Source organism: Falco punctatus, assembly GCF_963210335.1.
Source record: "Falco punctatus genome assembly, chromosome: 5".
Lineage (NCBI taxonomy): Eukaryota > Metazoa > Chordata > Aves > Falconiformes > Falconidae > Falco > Falco punctatus.
The window spans coordinates 67,398,990-67,423,667 of record NC_137584.1 but is presented as its reverse complement, the minus strand read 5'-3'; the positions used below and the strand labels follow the sequence as shown (position 1 = coordinate 67,423,667).

The 24,678-nt window shown below is 40.4% G+C and overlaps 1 protein-coding gene across 4 annotated transcripts; it reads right to left on the bottom strand.

Moving 5' to 3' along the window:
• Positions 1–120: 120 nt before the first annotated feature.
• On the bottom strand, positions 121–24,654 carry RTN4IP1 (reticulon 4 interacting protein 1). 4 transcript variants are annotated; one of them, XM_080389832.1, is made up of 9 exons: positions 24,270–24,654; positions 22,551–22,702; positions 21,698–21,766; positions 21,318–21,442; positions 16,089–16,137; positions 14,436–14,572; positions 12,012–12,195; positions 10,552–10,644; positions 121–254 (listed from the first exon to the last, which is right to left on the bottom strand). In XM_080389832.1, exons 1-9 carry the CDS (start codon positions 24,514–24,516, stop codon positions 138–140), a joined length of 1,173 nt encoding a protein of 390 aa, XP_080245958.1. In that variant the 5' UTR covers positions 24,517–24,654; the 3' UTR covers positions 121–137. The 4 variants fall into 4 exon arrangements, with proteins under 4 accessions (XP_080245958.1, XP_080245961.1, XP_080245960.1 ...); XM_080389834.1 differs by lacking the exon at positions 121–254 and adding an exon at positions 261–9,813; XM_080389833.1 differs by lacking the exon at positions 121–254 and adding an exon at positions 9,839–9,889.
• Between the last annotated feature and the right edge of the window lie 24 nt (positions 24,655–24,678).

Below are 24,678 nucleotides of genomic sequence, written 5' to 3'. Positions count from 1 at the left end.
TTCTAAAACATTTTTTTTTAAAATTTTGCATCCTGTGTGAGCTTTTAAAGAAGAAATAGTTGCTATGTACCAACTCATGTTCAAGTGTAATTTACCAGTAAAGGACTGATGTGAGCAGAATAATGATTAGAGATACTTTATTTTTTACTAATTACATCAATCACTGTTTTCCCACGTGCATGTCCTCCTTCCAATTTCAGAAAGGCCTTTGGAACTTCAGAAAAAGAGAAGACTTGATCGATAACTGGTTGAATCTACAGAATAAAGAAAGTGTCATATTAGGAATAAAATAATGTATCTTCTTCACTCTTAGAAGCTGTATGAAGAAAGGGGGGATGTTTCTATATAGTATTTACGGCAGAAGTTGCCAAATGAGGTAGTTGCTAGCTTTTAACTTTTTTCCTGCATGCAGAAGGTCCCTGAAAGACTTTGTGCTGCTCTTTGCCCAAGTTTTGAAACACCTCTACTAGCACAATTAGAGCCCTCACCTGGGACTCTTAACAATAAAGTTACCATGTAAGGCTGTAAGTCCCTTTAAAAGCTGACACTGTGGTTCAACTTTGTTGTTGAGAGCGATATGCTGGGGAAAAGAAAGAACATTTTTTTTCCCCTCGTCTTTCTCTGCTGGTTTTCTTGTTAAACCCAAGGATTTTCAAAAGGTCAGATGTTTTAAAGGTGCTCATGATTCTAGTGCATCAGTACATGCCTCTGTATCCTTAAAAGACTTGGCCACAAATGAAGTACAAAAAAAGTCCACAAACATTTGTTGCTGAACCATTTAGACACACTTGAAAATTCAGCCACTGTGTATCCCAACAGGCATACATGATTAAGCCCATCTTGCATCGACTACAAAATTAACGCTAAAATAGCAGAGTAGCCTTCTAGATTATTTTAATTTCTAATAATGAAGGTGAAACTACTCTACTCAGTCTACCCATTATTAAGGAGCCTGAAAACCCTATGAGCATTTTCTTTATAGACAGCATTGTCTGTACACTGAGGCAAAATAAATCCTAGTTGCTTCTGGAAAATACTTGCCTACTGTCAAGTTTTGAGTCAGCCTTGCAAAGGCCAGTATAAAATCTGTGTACAGAGAGACCTCCCAAAGCTCCTGCCTGCCCTGAGGTTGGTCTCCTTCGTTGGATCCGCTAACACAGCCCAGTGATCGGAGCAAAATATTAACAGTAGCTGAGTCTGCAGCTAGCTCTTGCAGTGATGAAGATTTGAAATAACAAAGATCCAAACACCCTATCTGCTGTGCTCGAAAAGGATCCTTGCTGGTTTTGTTACAGGAAAAGTATCTTCAGGCTTCCCCCCCCCCCCCTCCCCGAGCTACTAGCATGCACACTGTTGTTGAATGCTCCAGAACTAGTAACCAACCGCCCTCTCCTGGTAAGACATGCACCTTGCTACATGGAAAAGGAACACCAACAGCAATAAGGATACCAACAATTCGCCAGCATCAGAACAGTGCCATCTCTCGAACGGCTTGCTTGCTTTTCACCGCAAGGCAAGGGGTGGGTATTCAGACATGCTGCTTAAAAGGTGAATGTGCAGCATTACCAAGGAAAGGTTTTCATACGCACCTTCCAAGCAGCAGCACTGACCACCCAGCATCCTCCCCAACAGCACAACAAACGCAGTCTGGTGGTTGTCCGTGCTTATGTACATCTTTTTCTCAGTGCTCTGAATTTTCTCTTTATTCATACACAGTGCCTTACCTTGAAGTCTACTCATTGCACTACAATAACTAGATTTTGCTTATCTAACGGTAACCCAAGGCATCAATAATCTGTTACACTGCAGTGCCTCCTCATCTTGTCACTAGAGCCTCCTGGTTTTTTTTGTCAACACAAGCTCAGCAGTAGTGTGAAACTTTACATGGCAGAAAAGTAGGGAGGAGTGAATCCCCTCCAGAGAAAAACTCAGAATAAGCCAAAGTGTGCAAATAAATATATTCACTATGTGCCTCAAACTTGCCATGCTGTGGGGTACAAGGCTGGGTAAATTCTTTTCCTTGTTCTACCAGGACAATCTCTGTTAACAAACCTTTAGCAAACTGAGTAGTAATGCACTAGAGAAGCCACAAAGATCCCGTGTAACCTTTCTGCTGCTCAACTAGGGAAGAAACGTTGGGCATGAACGATCAAGACAAAATCATGTTTGGTCAGCATCCAGCAGAGAATGGAAATGTCTCGGGCATCAGCAAAGTCAGGGACATGGACCCAGGACAGCAAAAACGAGTAAGACAATAGCTTTGGGTAAACTGCAGCTGCTGTGACTTACCAGCAGGAGGAACATGCTGCTGATCAGCAGTGACTGTTCTGAGGAAGACCAGCCCTTGCTTTCACAGCAGAAGCTTGGGGAAAAATTCGGTAACCTTGTTGAGCCAAACACAAGAGCAACACTTGTACAAGTACTTACTGTTAATAGCAGTTCACTGAAGCACAGCTTTGTACGTAAGGAGAAAATAAAGGGAAAACCCCCCAGCAGCCTGCTGGAGCATGGACACATGACCCTAGCAGGGCAAGGGGCTGGGAGGGGGGAAAGGTATTCGGGGAAGAAAGCAGTGCAGCAGCACAAGGGATGTGAAGCACAAGGGATTCCGGGGAAAGGCAGAAGTTAATTTCAAACACATACAGCAACTGAGAAAAAACAGAGCAGGACACTTCAGTGTTCTGCTACCTGCAGTCATTTATTGTAGATTGCAGCTTATAACTCTGACAGAATGAGGTATGTTATGTCCTCAGCCTATTAGGTAAAGTTCAAAGCATCGCATTTGAAAATTGGTGACACAGGGATTCAGAGGCACCCCAAATTCAGCCTCGCAGTTAAAAACACCATGTGTATTGCAGCCACCACACACTCAAAGCCCATCTGCTACATTGATGTAACCTCTAGCTCCATTTAAACACTGGCTTTAGGCAGTGCTATAGAGAGACATGAATACTAAATTGATGATCCTGAAAATCTAGAGCATTAAACATTTTATCTGGCTGGCTGGTCAGTCCCATTGTTTGACTAACCCTGAAAGGGCTGACCGTGTTGCAGCACAGTGATTCACTCAGCCTTTACCATAATCCACTGACTAAGATAAAATTTCTTCCTGTGAACAGACAAACAAGTAGGGGAGCGTCTGCTGTTTGTTGAATGTGTGATAATAAATGGAGATTAACTGGATAATAAAAACACTGCCTATTTACAACCACGCATCAGTTCCTTGCCAGAGGACACCTATTTGTTCAGGGAAAAGGGATTAAACTAAAGTCAGGGAGAGAAAGGATTACACACACACGCGCGCGCATTGAAATGTTTATCTGAAAACAGATTGGGCCTGAAAGGTATTTTCTTCCTCTTCATTCTCTCCGATGCAGGTCATACTATAGAAATGAATCTCAGGTCTCTTGAAATGAACTCGTGTGTTTGGAAAAATAAAAAGAGTAATTGCTGATGCTGATTAAGGCCATCCTACATAGCGCACAGAAGTGGTATCCCAGCCAATCCAGCTTTGAACGCAGCAGGCAGTGAGCAGGCACGGGCAGGAGTTGACTGGTCAGCAGGAACACCCTCCCGCTAATGGCAAATTCTAGACCACCCTTCGCAGTCCCCACTTCTGTGGTAGCAAGGACACAGTCTGAATTTATCAGGAAGGGGACAAGCAAGAAAACATGAATGAGGATGGGCTTTGACCGTTTATTAGCAACAAGTCACTCTGCTGAGTGAGGAGTGCTTCCTGCCGCTGGAGGGAGAGCTAGAGCCTTGAAATCCTCCGGAGAGAGACAACCAAACCTCAGAGGCCCTCAGAGCAAGCCTACTTCAAAGCAAAAAGAAACAGTCCTACCACTCCAAGGGCAATGACAGTGCATTGGCTCTCCCCCAGGTTTGTAAAGGATGGCGGTGTCAAAACCGCCGGGCAGCCTTGCTTTGCCGAGTGCCTCCCACCCAGCTGCTGCCTCCCACTGCACACACCCTACCTACACCTCGGTAAGCAGCCACAAGTCTGCTCATGGCTCGTGTACGTGCTTTGGAAAAGATACTTGCATATGCACAGAACAAAAGTTGTGACGTGCTCCACCAGATACCAAAATCCTCTTGAGGGCTTGTCGTGATGGGAAAGACCTGCTTGCCATTTGCACTAGCTGAGTTAGATGTCTTCCTCCAGCAATTACCACCCACGCCCAGATGCAGTGTATGAGCACAAATGCAGAGCTTGATACTCTCCTTTGGCCTTCAGTGAGTCTCCCTTCAATGACAACAAGAGACTTGAACAGAAGTCGTTACAAAGAATAGTCCCTGTCCTGATACTAAACACACTGTACTTTATTGCCATCTCATGGAAAAAAATGCTGGTTTGGGACACTGCTGCTTCTGTCATTTCTTCTGAATATCTAGCTGAGCATCTCCTTCTCTTCTGCACTCAAGTTCTATGCTCTTTGGGTCTTAATCCCACTCCTTCCTTCATCCTTCCTTCCCCTTAAAATGGCATGCTACAGCGTATGCTGAGCTTCATACTGCTTGCCAACATTAAGTTCTACAGTCAACCCTCACTGAAGACAAAGATTAAAGTTCTTACCTCCTGGAACAGCTGGCTCTGGTCCCATGTTGTATGGGTAGCTTTGCAACTATACAGTACTATGCTTTTGATTAAGCTATTATTTCAGAAAATAGGCACTTTCATCTAAGAGCACATTCAAAAGACATCAGGTACATGGTATTTCTGGCTAAAGCGCCTACAGAAGTAAAAATGGTCCAGTCTCATACAGCCGTAAGATGAATGGTCCTGCATCAAGACACGGGAATGGAAGGCATGTGTCCTGGGGTCTGCTCCCACACTCATCTTAACAACAACTGTATTACCAGGTTTTGTTTGTTTTCCAAGCCAAGGTTCATAATTTTACATCAAGCTTCTAACAGCAGCCCACAGGAACTCATGAGTATCATCTACAGTTATTAAAATGCTACAAGATAAATCCCAGTTAAGCAGGCTATCAGGCTATGGTCTGGAGTGTAGAAGCAGCTTTAAAATAATATCTCTAGTTCATTAATTAACAGCTTCTACAGAACACAATGAAGAGCAGTAAGAAACTGGAACGAGACCAGAATCATAGTGTGTGCTAACCTAGACCAAGCTTAAATGAGTAGAAATGAGGAAGATCCTGGGTTTAGTTACCTACTAACCATGCTGAAAAACTATTAACTAAAGGAAAGAGCAATTCTTCTGGAATCCCTTAGCTGTCACGTTTACAGTAGTTGTCCTGATATTTATGCTGGTAATTAAAGCAACCTGGGGCAATGCTACCATAAAATTAAGACAGAACAAACTTTAGTACAGTTATGTATATATATATATATATATGTAAATATATTTATGTATGAAAGCATATTACGTATAAATATACTACATATATATTAGAAGAACAGATGAATGACCTGCATCTCCCCAGGTCTCAGCAAATCAAATTCAAAAAAGACAAGGGCTGTCTTGTCCCCACATTTCACCACTGTGCTGGACATAACATAATTCCATCCTACACTAGTGGACTAGCGCTCAGAACACTAGGACTGATTTTCTATAGAATATGCAATTACATCAGGCTGAGGAAACACATTTGATTAAGTACCTGGTATATGATGAAAATTTTCCAGACCTCATTGTGGTTTATGTGAATTTACATATACAAACCCTATCACCCCACGGTATGCAAAATTCCCATTAGTCATCTTCACAGACGCTTTATGATATAATCACATAGCACTTTCATAAAGAGCATAAGCAAGCTACTGTGTCCTGGAGGAAGAGGAGCAGATGTGTTTTAATAAAAATCACAGTGGTGATTTTTTTGGTGGCCATGACAAAATGCAGATAGAGGTTCCTTTTGGAAGAGAAAGGACTGAACAGAGCTTTTGGCAACCTCTCCTTGATCAACATCTCTGGGTTCCAGCCAACCAACCTGGCAAGCAAAAGCACCGCAACAAGAAAACACAAAATTAAAAATTAAAAAAAAGTGCAAGCTTTGCAATTTAGCATGGAGAAAGACAGTCGCTGGAACAAGTGTGAGTGACTAAAGAGAGTGGGGAGAAGGACTGATCCCTAGTCAATTTAGACATTTAAGCACAGAATCACTATGCTAGGGTCCTTTTTCAGACAGGCAGAATAAAAGCTGGCACCACCCAAGGGCAAGTCACCTCAAGTACCTCAAGATACCTTAGCATAGCCATAAAGACAAAGACTGGAACTACTGCAGAGACGGCCACATGTAGAGATGCCAGATTTGGAGAACATTCAAGGACTCCATATACTTTACATTAGCTGTTTAATATTCATACAGATGAAAGAAATCTGCAACAATTGTGCAACAAGGGCCAGGGAAGAAGTTACTTGCAGAACTGTAACAAGATGAATTGGAAGCCAATCAATACACAGGAGTTAGGATACAGAGTGAAAAAGCTGTGATAACCTATGCTAGCAGGAGGAATGTAAAGCCATCTTAAATCATGGCCACCCAAACAACTCAAAACCCAAGTAATGTCAAAGTGGATTACCATATCCATTTGTGTTATTTACTTGTGAAATAGCAAAGACTGGCAATAGAAAACAAGTGAATTCCACATTTTGACAGGGTATCTCAGAGCAAACCACCAAAGGCAGATAAAGGGCATTAGCCCTCATTAGTAGATAGAGAAATTACAGTAGCAAAAGGTTATGTGATTTGTACAGCACTGCACAGGAAGACAGCAGCAGGGCCAAAGAACAGTCAGCATCCTGTCCTCCAAAGCACAACAGCAGGTGCTAAGTCCAAAGAATCTAGCGTCTTCAGCAAAATGTGTAATCAACACTACACAAAAATTACATTCATATAGGCATGCAATTGTTCTTACGTATGCCTGTGCTGTAAGATTTATCTAGAAAGCAAACAACACAGAGAATGATCTATTCATTTCATGGCCGGAGACTACTTGTCCTTTAGCCTTCCTTCTGCAAAATCAACTTTCAGCCATCAGCCCACCTGATGCAACTCAGCTCTGAAGGAAAGAGTATTAAGCCACCAGAAATACTGCACACACGCACCTGCACTGCATTTAAATAGCACTGATTTAAAATGAAAATTTCACATTTCTGTACGGCAGCATGTTAACCCACATCCTATCATAGTCCAGCAGAAATGTACAACATACTTAGTGCTCCCCCTTATCACACTGAGTCTTTTGAGCCTGTCCTCCTCCATCAGGCTTTCTAAAAGGCAAAGTAAATGCTCAGTTATATGTTAAAGGCTTTCTACAAATATATGTAGTTACATGAGTCTGGTATATTTTCACCAAGGACTAAATGGCAGAACCTTAGAAAGGAGGAAAACGTTAAGCGAGCAGCAAAACCCAAGACTCTCAATGTTCAATCCACAACACTGACCACAAATACATCAAACCAATTCTTAACTAGCCTTGCAGTGATGATGCAGGCAGCAGAGACCAGTGACGATGCTTCAGCAAACAGTGTGCCAGCAGACCTGTGTCCTGAACTGAAGGCTCTGTTGATTTCAGTTGTCCTAAGATGAAAACCTTGTAATTCACCAGGAACGTTCTGCCATGGAAAGAGATCCCCTGCTTCTGACATGTGCTTCACCAGCCAATTTGGTGGAGCTCAGGTAAAGCCAGTCCTTACTGGCTTGTAATTAACTGGAGTTGAACCCACAACAGGGACTTCCCGGCAGTTTAGAAAGTAGCCAGCATCTCTAAAATTTGACAAGGAAATACTTGACTTTCTCCATGCCCACTACTGCTGCAGCAGCCTCCCAGCCCCTTAGTCTCACAATAGTCTCTTTGCAAGATGCACAGTCGCAAGGCAGAGAAAACAGCTCATACTGAAAATAGTTTTACAATCCCCAGAACTAAGCTGATGTGCAGGCAAATTACAAAAGGAAAATTAGTTTCCTTCCCTGTGCTACCAGCTCATCAAATCCTCTCCTTCTCCTCCCCATGAAAAAAGGCTGTTAAAAGAACTCCTCATAGCTGCCATTTTGTAAATCTCTATCCCTTGTTACAAAGATCATCCATGTGAAAACCCAGTGTCTTTAACCAAAATTCCCTTTTTGCTCATTCTTTATCCACTGAAGGACTGAGAATCATTTTGCTTTTGCAAAGGAAAATGATGAACTGAAAATCTGTGTTGGTGCAAAAGGACTAAAAGAAAAAACACTGGCAAATCGATACAATTTGTAAGTGCTTCAGGGGTGTGCTCTTCAAAGCTTCACTTACTGTAACATCATTTCTTTAAACCATCAGCTCCTTTTAATTTCCTTTATTTAAATCCCCCCTCATGATTTACACTTTTCTGAAAAAAGACTTTCAATTTCTGGAGACCTCCAATTGCTTTCCTATTCACACTTCATACAATCTCAAAATTAAAATACCTGTAACAGAAAAGACAATTCACTGAAATTTCAAAATAACGAAATCTGCATTATTCAAAACTGTATTCACTCAAAACTGAGTTCAGCTACATGAGCTCCCTTTGCTAGCCTCCCCGAGTCTTCTTGCTATACTTTTACTGCTCTGTGTTTTTTACTTCTCACTTATTCTCTCCCATTCAAAACATAAACATTTCTTTTCACTTAGCTAAGGGAAATTATGATACACTTCCTCCAGTAATTTTCTCCTGACTTTTTTCCCAAACACCTACTCTTCTGAATAGATGACCTGTCCATTTAGAAGAACTCTTGTGTCTAGACAATAAAGGTCATATTCTTGTTAACATCTGTCTAAATGGAACACACCTGGTGTTATAAAATACTGATGATAGCATGGGTGTTTACATTTTACAAAATAAAGTAAAATGCTGCTAGAATAATGACTATGCAGATAAACAAGTCTGCCATTATGACTTGTTTTTGCACAGAAAATTCAAGACCAAGCAAACACCTTTGTCCTATGATCATCTTACAACAAGAAGTACATCAGGACATTCATATATGTATGACATACATTTTAAATGGCATTACAGTTCACCTGTCCAGATTATTAGGCAAAGAACAGCAACTAAGCCCTCTCTCTATTGCATAAGCAGGTGCTTCCCGAGAGGCTTTTGTGGACATATTCTGCATTTGTTTTGCATACAAGGTAGAAGCAGAACAGAAAATAAGCTGTGTCTGGCTAAAAATCAGGACAAATGGCAAGAACAAAAATAAAGGCATTTCTGTTTCTTTAAAAAGTAGATTTTAGCAGAGTGATTGGATGGCATCACAGAATGAGGACCATCTTCTAGGGTTTCTTTCTTGACCATGGTATAACGCCTACAGCACTGGACATAATGCAAAGCAGAGTGGTGCAAAGCTCTAACCAGGATCACACTTCACCACAGCTCATGCTGCTGCAGCCTCTGTTTATGAGCAGGTAACTTTTTAGGAAACACAGACTTCCCACTGGCTGTGTCAGCGGCACACTGGTTATGACAGAGGAATAGGAGTGGCTGAACTCAGGAAGATTTTTATTCTGATAGCATCACTGAGGTGGCAAATAGAAGCAATTAGGCCTTAAGTATGACAACAATTTATTTACTCTTCTCCAAACTCTGGAACACAATGCATAGCAAAAAAGGGGAACACCACTCAGAGAGATCTACATTTTACTAATACGCACAAATTTAGAGCACAGATGGCCTGACAGTTCACATACTGGAATTACTAGCAGTCATGGCAGACTCTGCTTCCTCTTCTGTTTCGGTACCACATAGAAAGATGAACAGCAGTTGTCCATATTCTCTACTCTGGGAATTTTGGCAACATGAAATTATCCAGAAGAGGACACTGCCAGGACCTACAGCACCACACAATCCAATAAACAGGCAATCAGCTGCTCACTCTTGCACATATTTTGTAACAAGCTCATAAATCTGAAAAGATCAGAAAAACAGTAACCTGTCACTTCATGCCTTTCCCCAAGTCCACTTGAGATTCCCCGAAAGCTTAGAAACACTCACAATATTCCAAGTCACTGTGCTGAACTAGCACAAACACTATGCTCTGAAGCACTGAAATAACAAACCACAAGATTCTTGTCACCGCTCTACCAATGCAGATCATCTGTGACCTGCAAACCTAAACATTCTAGTTCTGTGCACAATTACGGGCAGGACTCCTGATCATCCAGGCTAAGCAAGTTTGCATGTGCAGATACACAGTCATGTTCCATCTGACCAAATGAAACAAGTAAGGCCTCTTAAAACATACAATTTTCAACACCAGAGTTCATGCTAAATAATTTCCACTGGCAAAAATAAACTACCACTGGACATTCTTTCCTCATAACTTAGTAAGCTTTGTTTCTAGAAACAGGTAGGATGGAGAGGGAGAAGGCAGAACAGTCTTAAGGATTACAAACTCCTAAATTCCATGCAAAAGGCAGAAGTTAGAAGCTGGAGCAAGTCAATTCTTCAGTAGTTTTCCTCACTGTGACTCTCATAACATTTTACTCCCTAACTGTGAACTACACCATTTTTGACTTAAAACAGCACCTCCTTCAGCACAAATACCCAAATAACCATTACTGACATACCTTTCCAGAATCAACTAGTTCTGCTATTTCATCCAAACTTGGACCACTTGGCATAAAAAATGCCCACCGATAATGGACTCCTTTAAAGAGATGCTGCAAGAAAAATCACAAATATATTAAAAAATTATAAGACAAAACTGGAAAGGGAACTTAAATTAATATCAGAAACACTAGAGAAGTAACTTAAAGGAAAAGACATGGAAATTATATGCTAACGTCTGGGAAAAAATGTCACCTAAGCATGGATTATATGTACAGACAAGGATGTTGTATTACCACAATAGGATCAGGGTGAATTTTGTGTCCAATTGCACAAGTCAGTTTCTTGAGAAAACAAACACCTGCCTCCTCAGCTAGAAACAGCATTATTTGTTACATAAGAGGGAAACGGTGTTACATGTTTACACACATTCACAAAGGAGGTGAAATAAACCCAGCAATGTGACATTTAGAACCTTCCACCTCAGTGTCAGTGATTAAATTTTCCACCATCACATCTTCCAAAGTCATCACCGTCCAATGACAGGTGGCAGCTTACATGAAAAGCATTTTGGGAAGATCTCACAAGCACAAGTCAAGAGCCCCTCCTCTAGGTAAGTCATTACAGGAATAAGAGCCATCATCTGCCAGAGAGAGATTATTTTTAATGCATGGCATACAACGTTCCTCATCATGGAAACATGCACACTGAGAAACAGTATCGCATTATTTCTTCCCAACCTTTTCATTTTGTTTTCAAGCTTTCCTTTGAAAGTATTGGTGCAGGACTTAGAATCTCATTCAACCATGCCATTACAGGAATACCATAGCAACTGCTTGAAAAGCATTCATCTGGACAGCAAGTACACGTGTTGAGAGAAGAAAAAGAAAAGTTCTAAAAAGCCTCACTGATCTGGCCACTGGCAGAACATTTTAAGATCCACTCACGAAAACCAGAAAAATCAGTATCACCATCCAGACACATGAACATGAAAGAGATGAAAGACTTTCCAGCCACCCTCAACCACTTCTATTACTCTCTTGTGCTGGAATAGGATGAAGAGAATCAGTCATGGAACGATGTTTTGAGAGAAAGGCTGACCAGCCTAAAGCAAGTAGCAAAATTACCCTCACTTCAATGAGGCAGGGATTTGCTCTGCTTACTATGAAACACGAGCTGTCAGCAGGACTCACTAGGGAGGCCATATGGAAAAGGCCACAATGAAAAGCACAATAAGGAATAAAAACTTCAAAGCACAGCACCCCAGACTACCACATACGCCCATCAGCACAACCCCAACACATATTTTTTTTCAGTGCAAGAAAGAAGGGAAGAATAAAAATGCATCTGAAGTATACTTAATGTATGAGGAAAATACACCAGGATGCCTCTACATGAGCCGCACGACTATCATCCAAGCCACGAAGGAAGCTACTAGAGTACTACATAATATTAAAGTATGTAGGATTTTGTCAAATACCTTTACGGTTTTGGAACCAACAGTGACTCCTGTTTGTAACATGCCATCTGCCACTCCAAGTTTGTCCATATTGATCAGGAAAGGTGTCACTAAGGTAACGTATGTTGCTCCTGACCATTTCTTCAGGAGATCTAGAGCCCAATTCTCAGTGGATCCACCAACATTATCTAGGATGAAATCAAATCTGCAGACATGCAAACACAGGTTTAAAATCACGATATGGGAAAAATAATTTCATCATAATTAAGCTAATTCATATCAGAAACTGGCTACAAGTTCACATTTTTACATGTCACCGCAATGCAATAAAACAATCTCCCTGCAGGACAGTGGCAAGAAAGTCCCAAGACCAGCTAAATCCCAGCTTTATTCCAAGACCAGCTAAATCCCAGCTTTATTATACAATGAGAGTTACAGGTTATTGCCCATTCATGGCACAGCAGTCACAGGCTATTTAGATAACTTAAACTGCAAAACGCAGTCTGAGACACCCAACTACATTCTCCACTTGCTTAAAGCTACCTAGAGCTCTCTCTCTTCAGCCTTCCCACTGAGACTACTGGAACCATCCTGAGGTCTGGTCCTAGCATTGAACAATGTGCATGTCAGTAGTAGTCTGGACTCACACCCTGACTAGGAACATCTCCTGTACATGCTGTACTCATGTGAAAGTTAGTTCCAGTGGCCAAAGTTACACAAATAAATTACTCTACTAACATTTATCTTCTTGCATCTTTTCTGAGACCCAATTCTAAACATGTACTTCTAAAAAGTTTTTTTTTTACCATCTTATTTGTTTTGGGGCCACTTCACCTCTACTGACAGCTCTTTTCTTTGCATCTACCTGTTCAACATAGAACCCAATAATGCAAAAGGTCTAAAACCTTCCCTCCATGGAATAAGTACATGTAGCCTCTGGCAACGAGCCACTGTTTCAGCATTCGTTTTCTTTATCCCAGCAGAGTTTCAGCATTCATTCCCATTATCCCAGGACGTAAGCCTGTAAAGGCTGAATAGGGCAACAGAGAGCTATGCACCTATTCTGTCAGATGCACAGCTCATTCTCATTTTGATCTGTACACTTCCAGCAATCTCCAGATTGCAACAGATATGTATATACACATACAACTATCTAAATAACCTACAAACAAGAGGGAAAATACTTTATGCAAATTAAATAGAAAAGTTCTTCTCTCTGTAAAGACAGTTTTCCTACCCATCCTCTAAGGATGTGGCTTCATGTTAAAGTTCAGTCAACCTAACATTTAGCTGCCAACAAGAGAAACTAAAATAATGAAAATTAATGCTCCAGGAAAAAGTAACTCACTATAGGGTCTGAAGAGTCAGTACAACTGAAAAGAGGAGGGAAGTAGGAACATCACTCTCAGTACACCTGACTGATCAGCTTAGCTATATCATAAAACTGCACCCTAGGACAGTGCTGCTGTATCTCCTAAAAAGTCACTTGCTAGAATGGGCCTTTAGCATTTAAGGTTTTGAATTGCACAAGGCAAATTTAGCACTGCTTGCAAACTATTAAGTTAGTTACTGCACATCCTGCCCACGCAGACATTACCAGTACCCTCACAGCTGACCTCAGGCCTGATGATGATCACAGGATAGTTAAACAGCCTTCTTAGCACAGTTATCAGTCAGATTCTTTCATAGACTGAACAGCTTCTATTTCCCCTCCCAGAAAGTTAACTCAATCTAGCTAAAAAGACCAGTGTAAATACCATATTCAAATACAAGTCATGGTAAACTAAGTTTAAAGAGATGGAAAGATTACAAAAGTAAAAAAGACTTCAGTTCTACAGTACCCCCCCAAGCTAGTTTAAACATAACTGCTGTGACAAGATAAGCGCGACTGTTTATCAGAGGCAACCATACTCAGTGTTACAGAAATTTACTCCAGTTGAGTTCACAGTGGCTAAAGACCTTCAGGCACATTGTTTAACTGCTTCATAACATAGTTCTTCCCTCTAGAAGGTCAACTGTACTATTTACTAACCTCACACAGGATTTTCTGAGACTTATTTTAACTTACTCATGCTTTGTAAAGGCTCCAAGATCCTTTGATGGAAGTGGACAAAACGTTCAAATCACAGTCATTGAAGAGAAGCACGTGAAAGTGAGCTTGCTTCCACAAGCCCAATTAACCGGCTTAGTCTTACAGTGACATCTGTGATTTGGATACTCACTTGGCAAATCGCATTCAAAAAGGGCTGGGATGAATTTGCTTTACAAAGTCTAGCTTTAGCAAACAGGGAGCGGGGAGACACACACAGGACGGGACCAAAAAAGAAAAATTAAAAAAGAAAGGAAAAAAAAGGGAGTTCTGATAGACTGAAATCAAGCAATGAAAAGGCAAAAGGTCTGACCGCCAACTCCTTCATCTCAGTATTAAGCAACACGAACACGTACAAGGGTAATGTTTTAAGTTGCTGTTCCAGATTTCCAGATTTGTAATCAATCACATCATCTGCTCCAAGCTTTTTCATCAGTGTGCTGGCATCATGAGAACAAACTGCTGTCACATGAGCACCCCAGGCCTTCACTAGCTAAAAACAAGTATAAAAAACAAAAGAAGTCCGAAGTTTAAAATATAGTGAAACATTAAGAACAACTTAAAAAGCCAAAGCATCGTCATAGTTATATAATAAATAAGCACCTTTAGTAAGGAGCGGGGAGACAGTGCTCCAACATAGGGTAACTTGTCACACATGCCACTGACAAACAAGGGTTACAATTTATCAACTTTTAAGGAGTTTTTGGGGAGGGAGGAGTTGGCGTGGAGGAAGGAGGGTGGGTTTTTAATGCCACTTACAGATATCAGGTCTCAGGATAAATAAGCCTTCAAATAAAATATTCAGTTTGCCATCTAAATCTGCAAGCTAAATATATACCAAGAGGTACTGTCCAAATTACCCATCTACAAAACCGTCACTAGATCAACCATTAAATATTTTTAAATACCTGCTCATGAAGTATTTCATATATCTGTCTCACTGTAAATAGCTTAAATATTAATAACAAGAAAAAGGAGGAAGTCATCTTTGATTTATCACAGGGAGAACATGAGGTTATCTCCTACTCCAAAAGCTATACCAAAGTAAAGGATTTTTGCTAGTTATTTATCTTTTCTGTAATATCATTTTTCATTTACAGTAATCTTTATTTACATTTATTCCAGATTAATTAGTTTACTCAGGATTAATCAAGTAGAAATCGCAACTAGTCAGTGCCTGGTCAGCCTTTCATACTGATCTAATTTAGTCACCTGCTTTATCAAGGTTCAGGCAAATAGCATACCACTAAAAATTCTCCCCTAAGTCTGTTTAAAACCACTACATTTATGGTCTAGTAACATGAAACACAGTGACGCAATCACACAACTTCTATATTTTTTTCATATTCTCAAGAGAAACATGTTTCAGCATGAGACAACACTGATTAGAAACAAAATACCCAAATTAAATGACAGCATGAAAAGAGGACAGTCCACAATTAATGGATCACTCAAAGAGCATGTTGACTCTCCAAAGTTTAGAACTACTGGAGTGAAGACAGACAAAAGGGCAGCAGGGCAAAGACCGTGAGGGAAAATTAATCTAAGCCACTGTGCTTTACATACACTGCACATAAAAGCTTGCTGCCTCTCTTATCATTTGACCACCTACAACCGTTAGGTAATGATACATTCGCTATCAGTTTTTCTACTCATACACCAAGTTCTTTTCATATTTATGCAGCAGAGCTGACTGAAAGGATAAGGAAAACAGGCTACACACTTCAAGTTACACCTATCGGAGATTTCCTTCACCCAAATGGTTAAATGCAATCTTTCACCACCTATGCTCACAATTTGTTTCTTTCTAAGTACCTGCTTCCTACTTTAAACTAATACAATGTAATAAATAAAAAGCAGTAAGACTGAAAATACTTCACTTCTGGAAATATCAGACAGACCAATCAGTAACTTGCTATTTCACTATTCCTTCCCTCAATCCCCTTCCATTTTTTTCTTTTACATAGAATAATTTGAAGATGAATCCTCAGCATGCTGGTTTATATTACCTGTATAGCAAATGTACCAACGCCTCCTGAAGCTCCTAATATTAATACTCTGTAAGAAAAAATTAAGATATATTAAATAGTTCTTTAAATAAACTCTACAGTAACTATGTATTCTAATGCTTCCTATACACATCTGACACCCAATTATTTCAAGCAAAAGACCGTATTTATCATTCCATGTTACTTAGAGGTTAACTCTTCAGATAGCCAATAATGTGACTTAACATTGCTGATCACGCTTCCTGTCCCAAGAGTGTAATCACAGCACAGTCAAAGAGACTTCCTTGCATGTGCTTTCCACTAATCCAGGCAGTGGAACTGTCAGGCAGTAACCTTTATCACCCAAACCCCTCTGTCCTCATTTCCCCAAACTTAATTGCTTAGTTTGGGACAAAATCAGTTAAGAGACTCCACCTCCCAGACTCCAGTGTCATATCTCTAAAAGAAAAAAATTGGATTCACCAACACTTTACACAAATTGGTGTTATCTAAGAGAAAAAAATAGTTTACCATCACTAGGGAGATTCAGAACTTCAGAATATATGGAACATAATTTTCCCATATTGCATCATATTTATCTAAAAGAAAGATAAAAACGCGATGAAGTAGCCTCACTGTAAACAAGTTCTATTAAATTAACGTATCTGGTTTTTTCTTTAGAAAAAAGGCAGAAGATTTTTTTCTAGTTCACACATCTCAACAAGACCCTATAAATGCCAGGTTGTGGAAACAAACTGGCACACAAGCAAGAAAGTGAAATACTAGCAAGTGAGATTTTATTTTAACTGAACACACTATCCTAAATTTCGTAAAAATGATTGCAAGTTTAGTTGTGTGAGAACCTTACTGCTAGCAGCTTAATTGCTATTCAAAATTTTCATCTGGATACTTCAGAAAGTAAATTAGTAAGAAAGCCTCACTGCTGAAATTACAAAAAGGGCTTGGACTTTGAACTCATTTGCTAATTCTGGGACAAAAGGAAGATCCAAGATGAAGTCTTGGCATAGGATTGGAGAACATCATGTTTCTCAGAACTTCCGTTTGCCAGAAAAATTTCAGTATCTTCAGAAGCTGGTGATGTTCCTGTTTTAAATCTCACTGTGCTGGATGTTGAAGGAAATTGCTTTTAACAGGGCAAAATTATAATACACATTCTGGAACCTCAGTTTAAAAAAGTTCTTTGAAGTAACCTAAGAGACTTGGCTTTGGTCACAGTATCCATTTTAAAATGCTTCCTCTTTGGTAACTGATCAGATTCTATTCCCTCCTTATTTCACTGATCCAAGCCACAAAATTCAGATTAAGAATGTGAAACCACAATGCCTGCAGCTTTTAAATCTGCCAAAACACACATATCCTCAGAACCATGCTTCTAACAACAGATGCCTGAAGAAACATTCATATTTAGATTTTATTATACTTGAAAAGGCGCAGGGATGCCACACTCAAGATACTAGGTTAAGCCCATCTTTATGCTTACAAAGCACAGTCACAACCAAATCCTTTCAAAAAAATCTTGTCAAACCGCCTTTCCAATTTCACTCCTTGCTCAAATGGCATTTATTCCACTACAAATTTTGGAGAAAGCTGTCATTTTAAAATGTTTTGCTCAGGGATTTAGGTACCATCTCCAGTTCTGGGGAGCTGCTTGGCTAGGACTTTTTCTTTTCTCTTTCAACAAAAGCCCTTGAGATTCTTCAGGTGGAAATATTTTCTAGATTTGATTTGTTCCTATGTTATACATGGGCTATTTTCTATCAAACCTTCTACTTATTGAAACTCTCTCCATACGTTGTGTCTTCAAGTAAGCTTTTCTGTGCAGACACAGTTTGCCTCTGAAGCAGAGATCCATGTGCCACAGCTCAACAGATGAGCATTTTTACAGCACTGAGGACAGCAAGACATGTTGTTTGGCACAACACAAGGAAGTGGGGAAGCGTTTGAAGGTGCAGAACCTGTTAGAACAGTAACGAAGGACCACGTATGGTGGAAAGTGCCAAAGCAGGCAGTTTTATTTGCATTGCCTCGGGAAAACACAGCCAGGAGAAAACATATCAGAGAAACTACTGTTTCACTGCAAAGGTGAGCTCAGGAGTAAACTAACACAAGCGTGTGCACAAGGGAACAAACTAATGAATTATTTGATGTGAACAGAGATCCAAGAGAACCAATTCTCTCAAAAGAACAAAACAAACGTTCATACCGCAGGCTTTTGCTCCTGTCTGACAGAGGCACATAATTCAAGCCAGCACTCACCAAGCCCCATCTGAGGCTCTAGCAGTTCAAATGATCAGTCAGCAGATCTCTCCAGATGAGCATACCATGGGATTTGAGAGTTTAGCCCTTGTCCCTGGGCCCTGCTTCAAACTATGGTGTGGTCAGAAACCAGCAACAGAGGGTCAGGACTTGTTTCAGCTGTGTGTCCACCCCACAAAAGACACAGGGGGTAGGGAGTGGATGTACAGATCTAGGACTAATATTTTCTCCAGATTATAAACAACTAACAATTTCCAGTCATTCTGCTACATTGTAAATAAAAAATATTACACTTACTGAATGTCTCAATTATATATATATATAAAACTCATTCCATTTGATTATGCCAATGAAAAGTCCTTGAGATTTATTCCTGTATCAAGAAGCATTTACCCTATCAAGAAGCTTTACAACCTACACTCACTTCGTACTTCTCAACAGATAAAATGATGAAATAACACACACACTTTGAAGAAAAATATTTTCTTGGGGTATTATATCATTCAAATTTTCATTGAAACAATATAAACCAGGAGTGTACATTTCATAGCTTACAGTAACAGGATCCAGCATCTCTCCCCAGCATACTTAAACGTATAAAATATTGACTGCATTTATATAAACCACCTTTACTTAATATTAAACATTTTCAAGAACTCCTCAAATTGTCAGGTTTGGTTTTATCATGTTTTTTGTGAATACAGCAAGCGAGATATTTAACAGCTACTGTTGAACAAGCACAGCCCCTCTTTCTACTGAAACAGGACACGGGCACATATAAGAAGCTCTCCAGGTATTGTCCACAGGGAACTTCAAAACAACAGAGTCATTCTGAACATTTTGGATAACAAGAATATTCACTTTTAGCTTGTGCAAGAATATCAACATAAATAGCGGTATAGGATAAAAGTTATGGAGAAACAACTGGAGCCAGTGAAGCAGGAGACATCACGAACAATGGGAGCACACTTCTGGTAACTTGTAAAAATAAAATCTGTGAAAGTGCGTGCAGATGCAACAGATACTCTTAGCAATTAAACATACACTCAGATGTTGGACTGTTCATGAGATTTTCTGGTTAGCCCACCCATCCATCTTAAAAGAGGCAAAGAAAACAATACACACTAACAGAAAAATCTCGCTATTTCTAAGATGTCTTAACACTGCAATAAAGTGTCAGTGAAGTAGCTTTCATCAAGGAATACAGCTGCTGTTTCAAAGTAAGACATACTCTTGTGTGTATATGCACCCTTCTACATAGCTATTTATACACACCTACAGGAGACAAAAAGATCAACATAAAATCACGTATGTAGGTAACTTTCTAGCAAACATTAAATTATTTCAAGAAATTAAGAAACATTACAAAAATTCTTGTATTTTGAAATTGTTGCTCTGAGAGAGTAATGTAAAGTTCACAGAATATACCTTTGCACAGCCTCTTCAATGTATTTTACGTATTTTCCTACAAAAAAATTTTTCAGGGGAAAAAAGCTACCATCATGTAAGTCATTCTCTGCCGTTTTTACAATTCAAAACTTCTAGATGGGAAACACCATAATTTTACAAGTACATTAATTTTTTTTTTTCTGACAGAGTAATTAAATATTTATTGGGAACATAAAAGTTAAGTGTAAAGACACAATATAAATGCAGTTTGAATTTAACTTTTAACAATCTAAACACTTACCTGAAGATTGGGAAGATACTTTAAACAACACTAGCCTACCAACATGTATCTTCAGGTTAATTCTATTTACATGTGAAAGTTAAGATAATAAAAATAGTCTAAAACTGAAAAATAAAAAGGCAGGCAATGTATCAAGAATTTTATCACTAGCTGGAAGTTAATTTCAATGACAACTCTTTGAAACTGGTTTAAATTTTGCAATTTCATTTTCTCAAAACATCGTTTCTCTTTAAAACCAACAATTACTTGATATTTTTATGATGGAATTTACCATGATGTATGAACCACCACTCACTCAAATACCTTTCGAAGATGCGGGTGAAGAATTTCAATAAATCTACTGTCCTTTGCAATGTGTTGCATTACAACAGGTACATCCAAGATAAGAGGTCAGGCACCTGGATTCCTACTGTCCAATAGTTACTTTATGACCTAAATTTTTAGTGCAGCATCGTAATTTTAATGATTATTTTTCAATTCCGGTATTCTCACTTTTGCCTTTCTTTCCATTCTGAACACTTTGCTATTTACACAAACATTCAAAGGCCAAAGTAAGTGCAAATTTCAATTATCAGAACAAAAATGGTATCTGCTCCAATCTTTCAATGCATTTTTCCTCTTCTGCCCTCCATCTGCCATTGTCAGATTAACAGGCTGATAAACAAAGCCAATTTTTCTATTTGATTTGGCTGCTGGTCTTGCATGTTTCCCTCTTCTCTTCTGCATTCCTGATCCCATCAAAGTTCTGGCCTACAGGTCAAATGGGACCCAGTCACCTGCTCTTTTTTTTTAAAAAAAAAAGCTGGAAAACCAGTCTGTTCCAAATAGCCCGCACATGCAGGAACTGAATGAACCACACCTCCGTGGTTGAGAGGGCTTTTTGTGAGTTGCCAGAATAACTCAGAGAGGGTATTATATTTGGATACCTGTCCTAGTAGGCAAAAAGGCAAACTCGCTATGAATTCCTAGATACCATCCGTACATTCTTTATACAGTCCCATGCATTAGATATACATTGGGCTACCTCTATATAGTCGCTATATAGAGGAAGCAAGCAGCAAGTGACTAGGTACACTTACTTCAGTTAGGGTCCTCGTCAGAGGCTCCCTCTAAAGAAGCTTCTCTCTCAGCAGTTGTATAGATTGAACCTAATACCTTCAGGCCAGCTGATTTTGTGAATGTCATGGTATAACAGTCCTCATCACTGCTGGACATGTCTTAGAAGCAGGTAGTCAGTATAAAAACGAAACACTTAAGTTTTAGCACAAGAACTATTTACTTACCTTTTCCCACTACAATTACTTTGGTTTAGTCCTCCAACTTGGTTAACTGCAGACCATGCTGTGAGACCTACATATGGCAAGGAGGCAGCTTCTGTGTGACTGAGACACTTTGGCTTGAAAGACACCTGAAAATAAAATCAATCATATCTAAGTCACATGGAAGATCCTATGTGACACTGAAATATCTAGACAAGCTTTACTGAATTGCAGATTGTGTATTCCACATTTTCAATTTTAATTTTAATGACTATTTTAATAACTAGCTGGAGTCTAAAACAATTCAAGCACTAAGAAATAAACAGTTACTTAGACATTAAAGAAAACAAATGCCACTCTTTACAATTTTGGTTTTCTGTCCACCACATTTTTTGAATGTTTACCTCGTTTCCACTAGCTACCACAAATTCTGACAGAGTACCCTGTTTCCATGGAGGAATTGCTGCCCACACCTAAAACCAAACAGAAAACAACTATCAATTTTTGTGACTTTCTGCATGATTGTACCTACACAAAAAGTTTTCTTCATTACAGGAATCTTTTTCTCAATTTGCAGAAGTCTTCACTATGGTTTATCAGAAACCAGTTTTAGCTTACTGTTTACGAAAAAACATCACAAGACCAAATGGACTGCAGAACTATGTAAATAAACTGTACCATACTGTGTATAAGACATAATTTTTCAATAACCCCAAAATACTTCCATGACAGGAAAGCCCAGACTGGAGGGGATGAGGCAGGGAGAAAATCAGATTTACTGTACTAGAACTGGCAAAATGTGAAAGCTATTGGTAAACGTGAAAGCAGACATCATCATGATTTATGTGGGGACTCACAAAGTGGATGCCACAGTTCCTATCCTAAGTTACACAAGAAAAAAACCCAACTAATCCCTTCCTGTTAGAATTCTATCTTCAGTCAAAAATGAAGCAGCATTTTGAATATGCACTTATAAATAAATACAGTACTCCCTTGCCACCACTGAAAGGGACAGAAACCTAAAAAAACAGAAGGGAAATTAACTTGTAGAAGGAGGTCTGGAAGAGACCATGTTTTTCAGAGAAAAAAGGTACAGAAGAAAGTATTCTAGGAATTTACTGCCAGATAGGCCTCATTCAGAGTTCAATAATATTAAAAAAAAAAAATCTAAAGAGGAAAATGAAAGATGAACATCTCATAGTACATTGTAACTATACACTTTAGAAAAAAAAAAAAAAAAGAGATTGGTGATATCACCTCATCTCCGGGTTTGAAATAAGACACATTCAGTCCACATTCCATAACAACACCAGAGACATCTCGACCAAGTGTTAGTGGAAATTCAGTATCCATGCTTTTGAGTTTCAGGGGATCCCGCTTCATATTTAATGCAGTTGCACCATAACCACCTGCAAAACATGAAGCATGACATACCATACTGAGCGTTCATTATTAACTGGATAATTCCAATTAGAAGCATTGTGTTTACTTAATATGCCTCACTTCTGTTGTAACTTAAGCATGCAAAAAATCTGCAATATTTCATACTTTTACAGATTTTACAAATAAAGAGCAAATCTTATTCTGGCTTATTTGTCCATGAAATAACTCTCCATTAGGAAAACATTTAGTATGTGATAACACTGTCAGAAATTCTAAGAAGTCCACTGGAAATGCTAAATATGCTCCATTTTCCAACAGCATCACATGACTACAAATTCAAAAGTCATCCAAGCTTTCAATTTGTCTTTCCAAATAAAATACTGTAAAAAGCAATGTGAACATCATTGTAAAACATACGAAGGCACATCTCCCAAGTAATAGCTAAATGCTGCTGTCAGAATTGCCCATCTAGTAACTCTGCTCGGCCTAAAACCAGTCTATGTTCAGGCATGTATGCCTGACAAGTCTGCCTTGGTGCCCTACTATGCCAGAAAGCACTTTAATACTGAGAAGAAACAGACACAAAAGCAGGATGAAAATGTAGTTTCTTCCAAATACTTTTACACTGACTCAAAACAGTAGTTAAAGCCCAGCAGTACAAGTGGGTTGCTCAACAGCAATCCTCAGATAGCAGATGTCCCATAATCAAACCCCAACTATACACCAAGATTTTTTTTTAAATCCATTTATTAGAGACCAAAACCATAAATTATGGCTCTGTCAGCAGGCTTCCTGCAGATACCTCTGCATATGCTACTGAATCTGGTTTGACATGCAAGACCACTTCTCAACATGAAATATAAGGTCTTCTACAACTTTTTCTTGTGTTCCAAACCTTGAAACCAAGGAAAAAAATGATTAAAGGTGTCAAATACAAGTCACTGAAAAATACAGATTTCCTGGACAAGATGGCATCAGGTACCCAGATGCCAATTCAGGAAGAAAGGGCACGTCAATTAACAACATGGTTTGGATTATGTTGCTCGTGTCGACTTTGTGGCAACTTTGACCTTCAGCCCCATCCACCTCAGAGGGAAATCCAGCACCTCCTGGGGGGTGGGAGGAGGTGGAATGTGACACTTTGGAAGAGCTAGGCTCTTGGTCCAGAGAGTGCCACCACCCAGATGGTGGGGATGGGGTAGAAGGTCAGGAAATACCCCCGCCACCTACGGCTGTACTACTCGCAAAAGGAAGCTGACCTGCGAGCTGCAAGCCTGCGGAGGCCGGCACTTAGTCACTCAGGTTAAAAGCTTAGCCCTGCAACACACATACTCGCCTTCAGAAAGGCAATGGCTTTTGTACCATTCTTCCCTAAGAACCTGAAAAAAATAGTTTCGAGAAGGCGGTTTCCCACAGGGCTCGGGGCAGCAGGTGCTTTGAAGCGGCCCTCTGGACCCTGCCGAGGTGCCCACCGGGGCACGCCGCTGGCGTCGCCTGTCCCGTGGCGGAGGCCGGTGCCCTGTGGGCGCCTCAGCCCACGCACCCCCTGCCATCGCGCCAGGCGAGCCCCGTCCGCTCGGCCTCGGCACTTACTTCTCATGCTAAGGTCGATGGGGTTCAGGCTCGCAGCGTGAACCTTAATGATAACCTCGTTCGGGAAGTTTATGGTGGGGAACACCATGTTCCTGGTGAACCGCAGCACGTCGTTAGGGCCGTACCGGTCTATGACCCAAGAGGGCATGGCGGAGGGCGCCCGCGGAGAGGCGCGGAGGCCGCGGGACGGCGGCGACCCGACAGCCCCGCGCAGCGCCCGCCCGCTCACCGCCCCCCGCGACAGCATGGCCGGGCAGCCGGGCCGGGCCGCGCAGCCGGCGCCCGCGGGAACAGCCCGGGACGCGGCGCTCCCGCTCGCCTCCGCGCTCAGCCCCGGAGGCCCGGCCCGGCCGGCGCTGCCTGCCCTCCGCCCTCGCCCCGCAGGCGCCCCCAGCCAATGGCCGGCCGC